This window comes from Nelumbo lutea, chromosome 2 (genome assembly GCF_056320005.1).
Source record: "Nelumbo lutea isolate HS-2025 chromosome 2, American lotus-T2T, whole genome shotgun sequence".
Classification (NCBI taxonomy): domain Eukaryota; kingdom Viridiplantae; phylum Streptophyta; class Magnoliopsida; order Proteales; family Nelumbonaceae; genus Nelumbo; species Nelumbo lutea.
Window position 1 is genome coordinate 111,114,504 of NC_142685.1, and position 12,516 is coordinate 111,127,019.

The 12,516-nt window shown below is 40.6% G+C and overlaps 1 protein-coding gene across 1 annotated transcript in view; it reads left to right on the plus strand.

The window, feature by feature from the left end:
• Positions 1 to 120: 120 nt before the first annotated feature.
• LOC148872789 (uncharacterized) overlaps positions 121 to 12,516 on the plus strand; it is a 29,909-nt gene continuing 17,513 nt past the window's right edge. The window contains exons 1-3 of the mRNA XM_088972193.1: positions 121 to 349; positions 812 to 844; positions 2,290 to 2,382. Coding sequence (XP_088828319.1) covers positions 128 to 349; positions 812 to 844; positions 2,290 to 2,382 — 348 coding nt within the window. The 5' untranslated portion in view covers positions 121 to 127. The remainder of the gene's footprint in view (positions 350 to 811; positions 845 to 2,289; positions 2,383 to 12,516) is intronic.

The following is a 12,516-nucleotide window of genomic DNA, read 5'->3' on the forward strand; positions in this document are numbered from 1 at the left end:
AATTCAACAAGGGATAATTTAAAAAAAAATTGAATAAGTGCTTAAAAAAGCACTTATTTTGGGCTTATTTCCCAAATACCAATAAGTACTTATTTTGAATAAATACTTATTTTTAAGCACTCCAAACATGGCCTTACGATCTCTCATCAGTCTCTGTCCTTTCTCTTTGGTCGTTCAGAAAGCTTGGAGTTGGACTGCGTGGAAAGGGATCCGTTCTCGCTGTGCAGATATGAATACCGCCATGAAAACGGCATTGAACAGCTTCCAGGCCAACTCTAACTATATCAGAGCTGCCCTCTTTCATTCGACTCCCATTTTGGATCGCAAAAGGCGATCACATTGGGATTCTGTGAGTTCTTTTCTCTTTATCATGTTTTTCTTTTCCTTTTACCGGCAATCTCGTCTGGTCTGTCTCTCTCTCTCTCTCTCTCTCTCTCTCTCTCTCTCTGTTGAGTTATTCAGATTTGTCAAATGTTTTGAACAATTCAAATTTCTTCTAATAGATTTCCAATAAAAGAGGAATCTGATTTGAAAGAGAGCACTAAAATCCAAAGCCATGTATGCCATCGTTACTCCTTTTTTGTAGATTAACTTCTGTTAAATGTTTAGAGGACACATATCTCAGTTCCCTTTCCACTCCCTAAATTGTAAACATAGAAAAAATCGTTTTTGTGCCCGAAAAGGAAAAGAAACGAAAACGAAATGTGCTAACATTAAAGAACCAGAATTCGTTTTCCGAATTGCGCTTGAACTATTAAGGTCCTTTGCCAAGTTAGACTAACCCATCCGCTTTCTTGTCGACTTTATGCAGGGTGGGCGAGGAGCTTTTAGAGGCTCATCAAAGGTAAAACCTTGTTAAGAACTTTCTCAAACTTTCTACATTATGGTATGAAATAAACCATTGTTGTTCAATATGATTTATCTGTGGAAATTGAGAAGGCTACTTTCAGCATTGACTTTGTAGGATCAGCCTCATGCTGAAAGACAGGCAGACAATGAATTAAGTCTTCTCCCGGCTCCCAACTCCTAAATCCCAAGTCGAATAATATAAATAGAATATTTGTTTGACATGCGAAATGCTAGATGCTTGTTTATGATTTTTATGGCGTTCTTTTTCTGAACTCTTTTTCAAGGTTTGATGGGATGGTTGGTACAAGGAGGGGATGGGTGTTGGATCAATTGTCATTGTATTAGAGAGGCTAGAGCATTGAGAGCTAGAAAGGACATCTTGTTCCACGTATAAGGAGATCCACAAGTGCTGTTGGGTGACTCGTTAACCAGGAATGTATGGAGTTAGCTGTATTATGGCTTAGCCCGTCCTGAGTAGTCTCTATTTTTGGGAGTGATTTGGGGTGGCTGTCTTGGGGCAGCTTGTGGAGCTTTTTTTGGGTTGAGGTAGTAAGAATGGAGTGGCAAAACAGGATTCATGTAGCCAACTTCATATAGTTGGGATAAGGTTTGGATGATGATGATGACGGTTGCAATATTTTTTCCTGTATAGCAATAAATAGTTTTTACAAAGGGGGCTGAGCTTCTTAGAATCTGGCATGTTTTGAATATGAACAAGATGGGCAAGACAGCTTGGGCTGCAACCCCTCTAGCTATTTTCTGCGCAATATGGTCTGAAAGGAACTCTCAGGTTTTTGATAAAAAGGGCTCTGAAGAAGTAGTCATAAATTTATCTTTGACTGGTTCTTGGCAAAAAACATAATCACCAGAGAGCACAGTCATACTTTTTGTCCTTAGTTTTTTGGTCTTCTTTGATGCCCTGCGGATGGATGTATAAAGTCTCTTTGCACAGGGGTGTTTATTAGTTATACTATCAAAACAATGCTTACTTACCTTTTTCAAAAAAAAAAAAAAACAAATAAAAGTTCACTTATTTGTTAACTAAAAACATTCCTTGGGTTGGGAGGCATCCTATTGTTTTTAATGGTCTTGTTGTGTTCCCTTTTCACCTCTGTTGAGGTTATCTGCCCTTTTCTTTGTAGCTTCTTTCTGCATTTTCTCCTTGTTGATCTATTATTCGTTATTTGTCAAAACAAAGGAGAAAAGCTAAATGCTGTTATACATTATACACTTTGACACCCAAAACAGATTGATCTTGTGCATTCTTCTTCAGACAAGACAACACTTGACTCCAAAGACTTGAAACTTTGAAGGCATGCTTTGCCATGTCTTTATCTTCCATGATGCTGTTTTTTTTTTGCCTGCAATTTACTTTTTAAACTTAATTAGTGTGTTTTGTTGATTGTGAATTATGTTGCTAAAACTGTGTGATTTTTCCAGAGGTTCAATTGTTATAGCAAAAAGTGCAGAAGGATGGATGCAAAAGAGACATTACTGCGAAATGTCAGTGCTTATGCAGATTATCTATTTCAGGTATGTCTGACTACTTGGTGAACTTACTAGTTGAGTGTTATGATTGCTTTCATCTGTTTACTTTTTCAATTTGAAGAAAAAGGTAATGCAATTCATTCAGAAGGAAAACAACTACAAAGGGAAACCCTGTACAATGAGATTCTGTACCAGGGAGGAAACATACCCAATGCACCCAACCCGAAACACAAAACAAATATATATTTCTTACAAAAAGGAAATCTTGATAAAAAAGAACTAGTGTGTCTATCTCTGAATAGAGAGTGATTTGCCAACCAGGAAAACAACATTCCCAAAATCTCATTGAACACCTCTTCTTTTACTTTTCCAGTTTCTTTATTTTGTTTTCTCTCTTATCCTTATCCTTTTACTAAAAAAGGAAGAAAGAAAGGAGAAGTCAAGCTGCTAATACCATGTTGGTCCATTCTAAAAGGGTATATTTAACAAATCATACTATAAAAATCTGTATATGTTCAAAGGTTTAATTTTGGAAAGAGATACTCAATGACACTTAGCTTCAATAACTAGTTATATGTTCAAATATTTTACTACATTTTTAATTATTTATGTAACTAAATATTATTATCTTAGTTCCACAGGCTGGACAGGAAACCTATTGACATATCAGTACTTGGCAGTGGGCACCTGTGCCCTGTAACAAGGTAACATTGGTAATTGATATCAGACAATGTTTTAGCTAAGGACGTGGAGTATAAGAGTAAAGGGGGAGAGACCAAAGGATAAATAAATAAATATGGGGTCTTGGGAGTGGTAGATTGGATATGGTGTGGTCCTAACCTTTGGCATTTTTTTGCACAAAATGGCTTCTCTCATGCTCAACCCATGTTCTCATGCTTGCCAGGCTGAGATTTTGCCATTAGACTAAGTAATAATGAACCATATACACAAGTCAAATCAAACTGTTAGAAAACAGTATGTGATACCACTAACACAACAAAACTGTCAACTGTAACAGAAAAGAACATGACTAGACAGTAACGCCATTAACAACAATACTGTAAATGGAAAATGCTCTACTTCTGAATAGTCAGTATTCCTTTTCTCCTTTTGATGAATCACTATATAAAGTAAATCAGAAAGAACACACCAAAGGCAGTGATCTCAACTCAATTCAAAATTAACCCCATCCATTTGGGGCCATCTTTTTTCTTTTTTCTTTTTTTTTTTTTGAGAAAATGTAACAGAATTTCATTAGATAACCATTTGGGGCCATCTTGTTCTATCAAAAGCCATGTTTTCTGTCAAACCATTGGTCAAATAAGTTCTTACCACTTCAGTCCCCTCATCCCCCACCACCACCTTTTTTTTTTATGTGCAATAAAAGCAGGGAACAAAGAAAAGTAAAAGGCCTCCAGACTCCATGCTCAATGAGAGGTCTAACAACCTCTGGTATATAATAGCCCTGTGGAAACCTTAACAACAGAAAGATAACATGACCCAGTCAAACCAGAAAGAAACCCCACCAACAAACCCACTGTGACCTACCATACTCTAGAACTGATCCCACCCCAACACAACTGCCACTACACAACCGAAACCTTACATGCTAGCTCCCTACCACTGCTGCCACCCATTGGTCCATCAGAGGCCTGTCTTGTTCCCATTTCCATTTGTACCTCTACCTCTTCCATGAGTTGAACTTAAATTACCATGTAACCCTTCCACCTTTTTTCTTCATCTTAATAAATTCTTCCTTCCAATTTCTCACTACATTTCCAAATTACTGTCACCCAAATAATCCTTCCTACATCCTACTGAACCTTCATCAAAATCATTATCTCTGCAAGGGCTGTTCTTCTCCCTTGACCTCTCTTTGAGCCACCATCCTGAGAACACTTATGCAATAATTTCCATCAGAGAGTCCATCAGCTGGAGAAGACACCTTCAGCGGTGCAAGCCGTTGGAGAAGGCGCTGAAAGGGCGCTTTCAGCCTTCTCTAGCCCAGATTTGGAGCTGGCGGAGGTAACATCCCTGGCAATGATAAAAGTTCCGGAAGTCCTAGCTCTAAGAGAGAAACACTTAACTGGAGTCAGCGAGGACCAGGTATGCACTTCGGTTTTGGGGAGGGAAGAGGGAGGAGGCACAGGGTTGGAGATTTCTGAGGGAAAGGGGAGGGAAGGGAAGATAGAGGGAAGGAGGAGGATGCCACTTTGGCATGGGTAAATTCAAAGTTACTGGGTTTGGGAAAATTCTTGGGGGTTTTCCATCATAGGTCTGGAGGAAGAAACGGTAAAATATCTGGAGAGCATTGAAAGAAGATGGTTAGAAGAAAAAGAAAAGTTAAATGTAAAAAAAAGGCAATGGGGTGTAGAAAAGTAGGGAAATGATGAGGCTTTCGTGGGGCTTGACTGACAAGGCCGGGAAGGGGAAGAAGGTATAAAAAACAGGGGTTTTGGGGGCTTTCTCTTCTCAGTCTATGGATTTAAAAATTCTATCGTGGAATGTGAGGTTAGGGTCAAGTAGGAGGAAGATGGTGGTCTATGACCTTCTGAATAGGTGGAAGTCAGATGTGGTTTTTATTCAAGAGTCTAAGCTGGATACAGTGGTTTTGGGGAGGGAAGAGGGAGGACGCACAGGGTTGGAGCTTTCTGAGGGAAAGGGGAGGGAAGGGAAGATAGAGGGAAGGAGGTGGATGCCACTTTGGCATGGGTAAATTCAAAGTTACTGGGTTTGGGAAAATTCGAAGGAAGAAATGGTAAAATATCTGGAGAGCATTAAAAGTCAGGGGGTTTGGGGGCTTTCTCTTCTCAGTCAATGGATTTAAAAATTCTATCGTGGAATGTGAGGTTAGGGTCGAGTAGGAGGAAGATGGTGGTCTATGACCTTCTGAATAGGTGGAAGTCGGATGTGTTTTTTATTCAAGAATCTAAGCTGGATACAGTGGAGGCCGGAGTGATAAGAAGTGTTTGGGGTCAAGGTCAAGTGAGATGGGTGAGTAAATTAGCCAGAGGTAGTGCGGGGGGGGGGGGGGGCTTTTAATTCTTTGGGACAGGTTAAAATGCAAGCTTATCTCATCTCACGTAGGGGAGTATTCTGTGTTGGTAATTCTGGAATTAGAGGGAGGTTTTCAAGGGCAGTTCACTAATGTTTATGGTCGAACTGATAATTCGGAGAGAGAGAGAGAGAGAGAGAGAGAGAGAGAGAGAGAGAGAGAGAGAGAGAGAGAGAGAGAGAGAGATGCTTTGGAGAGACCTTGCTGAAGCCAGAGGTGTGTACTCCATCCCCTGGGTTATAGGAGGGGACTTTAATGTGTTGTGATTTCTGGAAGAAAGGAAGGAACTCAGAGAACAGGGGAAATGAGAAGATTCACGGATTTTGTGCATCAATTTGATTTGATTGATCTTCCTTTGCTAGGGACTCGGTTCACCTGGACAAATAATCGGGAAACTCTGTATTGATAAAATTAGATAGGTTTTTGGTTTCTCCTGGCTGAGAAGATACTTTCCATCAAATAAAGCAGGTGGCCCTCCCGCAGCCTGTTTTGGATCGCACCCTCATACAGATAGTTTGTGGGAATCAGGGAGTTAGAAAGACTCCATTCATGTTGGAAAATGCTTGGTTTGTAGAGGAAGAACTGGTCCCTTGCATCAAAATGGTCAGAATTCCATATCAAAGGTAGCATCTCTTTCATCTTTGCAAAAAAGATCAGTTTAATCAAGGAGACTCTGAAATCTTGGAGGCTGGAGTTCCAAGGGAACTCAGAATCAGAAAAAAGGAATTGCTTAGAAGTAATTAAGTGGATTTGGCTGAAGAAACTGGCCCAATAGCAGAAAAAGGAGAGGAAAAGAAGATTAGTAGCTCAATTGACTCTAGACAAGCTAGCCTATATGGATGAATTGAAAAGGAGGCAAAGAGCAAAGGTTAAATGGCTTAAAGTGGAGGATAAAAATTCCAGTTTTTTCCACAAGATGGCAAATGCTAGGAAAAGACTAAATCAGCTTGAGAGGCTGGAATTTGAAGATCAGGTTGGAGAGAATTGGGCAGAAATGAAGAGCATTGCCACAATAGTTTTCAGACCTGTTCAAGGAAAGTTGGACTAGAAGACCTCCTCCGAAGAGACTTTCAGATGATCAGCAAAGGGAGCTGGAAGCCCCCTTCTTAGAGGAGGAAATTTGGCAAGCGGTAAACAATTCGGAAATTGATAAGTCTCCAGGTAGTGAAAGTGGATCTATTTGAAGGTATTTTGGTATTTCCATAAAAATGCTGCTTTGGAAAGAAACCTGAATACTACATTCATCTCCTTAATTCCAAAGGTGGAAGGTGCAACAAACATCAAGGACTTTAGACCAATTATTTGCTGAATAGTTTCTATAAAATCCTGTCTAAGGTTCTAGCAGAGAGGCTAAAGAGGGTCTTAAATACTGTGATAGCAAAAAAATCAAATTTCTTTTGTGCCAGGCAGGCAAATGTTAGACAGTGTTTTGGTGGAAAATGAGCTGATAGACTCAAGGGAAAGGGAGGGTAGGCTAGGGCTGTTATGTAAACTGGACGTGGAAAAGGCCTATGACTGTGCCAACTGGAAATGCCTGGATTTTGTTTTGGAAAGAATGAATTTCGGCCAAAAATGGAGGAACTGGATCAAGGTGTGTATTACTTATCCAAAAATTTCAGTTCTAGTGAATGGACAATTAACAGGCTTCTTTAAGAGCTCCAGACGTTTACGGCAAGGGGATCCCCTATCCCCCTTTCTTTTCATTTGTGTGATGGAAATTCTAGCTATCTTTGTTAACTGAGTAGGGGAAAAGGGATTGTGGAAAGGTTTTGAGACAACACCAGGGGGGAGAGAAGTTAAAATGCTTTAATTTGCAGATGATACACTCTGCTTCATTGATGCTGATGTGGATTAGTTGGGAGTTCTTTTAGGGGTGCTGAGTTGGTTTGAAGTTGTGTCAGGTTTGAGAGTTAACTGGTTAAAGAGCAAATTAATTCCAGTAAGAAGGTTAGAGAACTTAGAAGCTCTAGCAGAGGTGCTTGCTTGTCAGATTGGCTTTCTACCTGCTATGTGTCTAGGGCTTCCATTGGGAGATAAGTGCACTTCCTCTTTAGTGTGGGACCCTGTGGTGGAACGTTTAGAAAGGAAGCTGGCCTCTTGGAAAGCTAAATATCTGTCTTTGGGAGGTAGAATCACTCTCTTAAAGAGCTTCCTCTCTAATTTACCCTCTTACTATCTCTCTATTCCCAATCTCAACAAAAAGTGGCTCAAAGAATAGAAAAGTTATAGAGGGACTTTTTATGGAAAGGATGGGAGGAGGAAAAGAAGATCCATTTGGTCAACTGGGACCAAGTTTGTGCCCCAAAAAAAAGGGAGGATTGGGGGTTAGGAAATCGAAGATTTTTAACAAGGCTCTATTGGGGAAATGGGTATGGAGATAAGAATCTGGATCTCCTACCCATAAGAATCCTACCCACAGGACATTACAAGTAGGCCGGGGGTATGGTATAAGGTATGGGTGGCTTCAGAAGTTGAACAGGCCTGGTGGGGAAGATTTCCCAAGGTTGAAGACGAAGGTGAGATGGCAGGCTGGTGGACACATGGAGGAAAGAGAGTGGGGTGCAAAAAGGAACTGTAGGGAGAAATTAAATTGGCATTTAATCAGTCATCTGGGGTAAACCAAACGACAAAATGCCTGGTCTAAGCCGCTTAAAGGGTTAGGCGGGCCGACCACCAAGCCAGGGTGCAATATTAGTGACCCACGTGATTACTTAAAGACTCACATGGGTCGGGGCAAGGCCTTGAAACAGGCATCGACTATTGACCACCCATGCGTTATTGAGCCCAATATAGATTGTGACCCACGTGATAACTTAAAGACTCACGTGGGTCAGGGCAAGGGATTGAAACAGGCATCGACTGTTGACCAAACTTTCGGTCTATCATCTTCCAAATTAGTGAGTTCTGCGAAGGAGAAGTTGCAGCGGAGGAGAGAAGACAAATAGGGTATTCTACAGTGGATACCTCGTGGAAATTTTGAGAAGTTTAGCTCAGTGCGATGCTCCTCAGGGAAACCTAACCCAAGGTATGCAAGAGAGAGAAATGAAGAAAGGGAGGAGTTGGACGAAGGTTGGGTGCACTGTAACGTAAACAATGAAGAGTTGGATGAGAGTTCAGACGAAGGTACCAACATTGGAAGTGTGAATGATGATGGTGGCGGCAATGTGGGTTATACGGGTCTGCTGTGCTGTGCAAGTCTCTTTCAAGGGGATTTGGAGGAGAAACGGATTTCTACTCCAGATGACCAGGAAGGTTTGTTAGGTGATGGAAGCAAATATGGGACATTTGAAGCAAGTGGGGTTAAAGAAATTAGCCAGAATAGTATTGATCAAAAAGAAAAAGCCAGAATAGTCCACCCCCTAGATTTTAGATTGTGCAAGGCACAAAAGAGGGGGTTAACTGGGGGAACTTGAGGCAAAGCAGGAATGTACTAATAAGGGGTGAACCAAGGGTAGAGAGGAGAGATTGCCTTGTTGTCCAAAGGACAGAAGTGCTTCCCAACCAACCTAGGGAGACAGTTATTTACCAATCTTCTGAACAAGGAAGGGAGGTCGTGAACAGTGTCCTGTTTACTTCCCCAACTTGCCGGTCAAGCCCAGGTAACCAAGTGATTTAAGTTTGTGCTACTAATGTTTTTTCTGTGTCCTATGTTCTAGATTCCACTCCCATTCCAAGTCCAGCAGCTCGTGTAGCCAACCAAGGTGGTGGGTCTTATAAATTTATGGAGAAGGGATTGTTGGACTGTGAGGAGGTGGTGGAAGGAAGGCATAAGAATGAAAAAGTATGGGAAATTATTGAAAAAATTTTTAGTGAATTTGAACAAAATATGATGTCGAGGAAGGAGTTAGAGGAGAAAACAGGGGAGGGATCAGCTGTGAGGGGAGAAGGAGAGGAGGGGAGGAATGGAGGGGAATATTTAGAGAGGACAGTGGTGGAGGGATCTAATAGAGAAGACCTGATAGTAAACTTTGTGGGGAAGTTAGGGTGCATAATGGAAGATTTAAATGGATTGAAGAGTGGCCTACAGAAGAAGAAGGAAATCAAAATAAAGAAAAGAAAACTGAGTGAAGTGGAGAGGCTGAAAAGCGATGTGGAAGGTGATAAGAGTTTCGGGGTAAAAGGAGACAGGAGGAAAGGGGGGAAGTAGTGGTGGGGTGTAGTAGGGAGTTAAGGAAAAAGTGACTATGAAGATAATTTAGTTGGAATATGAGGGGCATAGGAAGTGCGAGGAAAAGAGCTACGACCAAAGAGGTAATAAAGAGGTATGACCTAGACATTGTTTTAATGCAGGAATCCAAGAGAATGGAGTTTAATAATAGATGGGCAAGGAGTGTTTGGAAAGCCAGGGGAATTAGCTGGGTGGTTGCTCCCTCTTGGGGTTCTTTAGGGGGGATAGTGACAATGTGGAAGAGGGATGCAGTTGAAGGATTGGAGGAACTGATTGGGAAATACTCAATCTCACTGAAGTTCAAGCAACAAGAGGATGGTTTTGTGTGGGTGCTCACAAATGTTTATGGACCAAATGACTATAGAGAGAGAAAGGAATTGTGGGAGGAGTTGGCTGATATTAGAGGGCTTTGGGATGGCCCTTGGTGTGTGGGTGGGGACTTTAATGTGATTAGATTCACGGAGGAAACCAATAATACTAATCAAAGGGTGACAACTAGTATGAGGAAGTTTAACCGGTTTGTGGATGCATTTGAACTTAAAGAGTTTAACCTTTAGCCCACAAAACATTCACTTGGTCAAATCTCCAATCGAATCCCATTTGCTCCAAGTTGAATAGGTTTTTGTTCTCTTTGGATTGGGAAAAACATTTAGGGAACTTAGATTCTAGAGCTCTTCCTAAATTGACCTCTGACCACTGGCCTATAGTGATTTGCAAGGAACAAAGGAAGAGTGGAGGACCTTCCCCATTTAGGTTTGAAAATATGTGGTTATCCCATCCTGGTTTCACTGCAAGAGTTAGGGAGTGGTGGAATGAGTGTAATCTAGGGGTGCGATGGGAAGGGATGAGGTTCCATAAAAAATTACAATTTCTGAAAGCAAAAAAATCAAGGAATGGAATCAGTTGGAGTTTGGATGGCTTGAAGAAAGAAAGAGAATTGTGGACCAACTTGAGAGCTTAGATTTGAAAGAAGAAAGGGGAGCTTTTGGAGAGACAGACAGGGAACAAAGAAGAGATTTGATAAGACAATTAGAGGAATGCCTACCCAAGGAGGAAATAAGCTAGATGCAAAAATCTAGATGTAAATGGCTGCAAGAGGGAGATAGGAATACAAGGTTCTTTCATTCTTTGGCTAATGGGAGGAGGAGGAATTTTATTTCCAAATTGGAGGTGGATGGAGTTGAGTTAGCACAATAAGATGAGATTGAATGGGCCTTTGTAGGACATTTTAAATCCATTCAAAGACCTGTGAGTGGGGGGTTTGGTAAGAAGGTTTGGACTGACCAGATATAGGATTTGAGAACATAGAAGGTTGGAAAGAAGGTTTGAGTTGGAAGAAATTAAGGAGTCTGTATTCTCTATGGATAGAACTAAAGCTCCAGGTTCAAATGGTTTCACAATGGATTTTTACCAAGACTGCTGGGATACATTGAAAGGTGATCTGTTGATGGTGTTTGAGGAATTTCATAGGAGAGGAGTGGTTAACCCGGGTGTGAATTCCACTTTTTTAGCTTTGGTTCCAAAAAAGAAAAATGCACCCCATCCGAAGGACTTCAGGCCAATCAGTTTGGTAAATAGCTTGTATAAGATCCTTGCAAAGGTTCTGTCTCCGAGATTGAAGGAAGTATTGTCAGATATCACTACACCAAATCAAGGAGCCTTTGTGAGTGGAAGACAAATTAGGAAGACAAATTATAGATCAGATCCTAATTGCGAATGAATGTTGAAAATGTCGGGAAGGATGGAAAGAAGGGAGTGGTATGTCTTGGCAATAAATCCAATTGAAATATGAGCAAGTAGAGAAGGGAAGAAGAGAGAAGAGAAGAAGAAAGAAAGGAAGAAGAAAAGGTTTGGAGCAATGGAACTGTGCTGGCGGCGCCAACTTCTATTACATTATATAGGGCGATAGAAATAAGAAGGGAAAAGACTCTTGTGCCCCTGCTATAAGTGAAGTACAATAACAGAAAATAAAAAAAAGGCTTTAATTAGCCAAATAGACCCTAACACAAATAACTAAATTATTTCAACAGTATGTAAGTTGGATCTGGAAAAGGCTTATGATTTGGTAGATTGGGATTTCTTTAGGAGAATTATGACTAAATTTGGATTTGGGGGTAAATGGTGCAAATGGATTATGGGATGTGTTCAAAATTGTCGTTACTCTATACTGGTGAATGGGGTAGTGGTAGATTTCTTTCCAGCTATTAGGGGTATAAGACTAGGTGACCCCTTATCTCCCTTCTTGTTCACACTAATTGCTGATGTTCTGGGGAGATTGATTAATAGAGCAGACTCTAGGGGTCTCATTAGAGGATGGAGAGTCAGAAGGGAGGAAGCCTCCTCACCCATCTACAGTTTGTAGATGACACAATTTTGTTTTGTGAAGGAAACTTGGAATATATTAGGAACATGAAATTGGTGATACTACTTTTTGAACAAATGTCAAGTAGGGGTGAGCAAAAAAAAAACTGAAAAACCAAACCGATCGAAATTGGACCGAAAAATCGGTTAACTGAACTGGTCGGTTCAGTTTTAGTTTGATATTCTTAAAAAACCGGTAGTTTCGGTTCGGTTTCGGTTAACCATTTAAAAAACCGGCAGTTAACCGAACTGACTGATATGTATACAATAATATATTATATTTTTTATTTTTTTTGAAAATCGAATAAACAATCTTGGCAGTCTGAGAGACTTTCAGACTTTCTCTTTGAAAGTTTCAATTTGAAAATTGAAAGTTCGGCAGTCTGCCTCTTCTAGAGTGCCAGACTACCTCTTCCAAAGTGCCAGACTAGAGACTGCCACTCTCTTAGTCTCGAAAATCGAAAAATTTCAAGCCTTTCTTCTCTTTTGTCTCTTCGAAAATTTTCAAGCCTTTATTCTCTTTTATCTCTTTTGTCTTGGTGGTTTTCCACCAGCTTCTTCGAATCAGATTCTCATAGTCTCACTCTCTCAAACT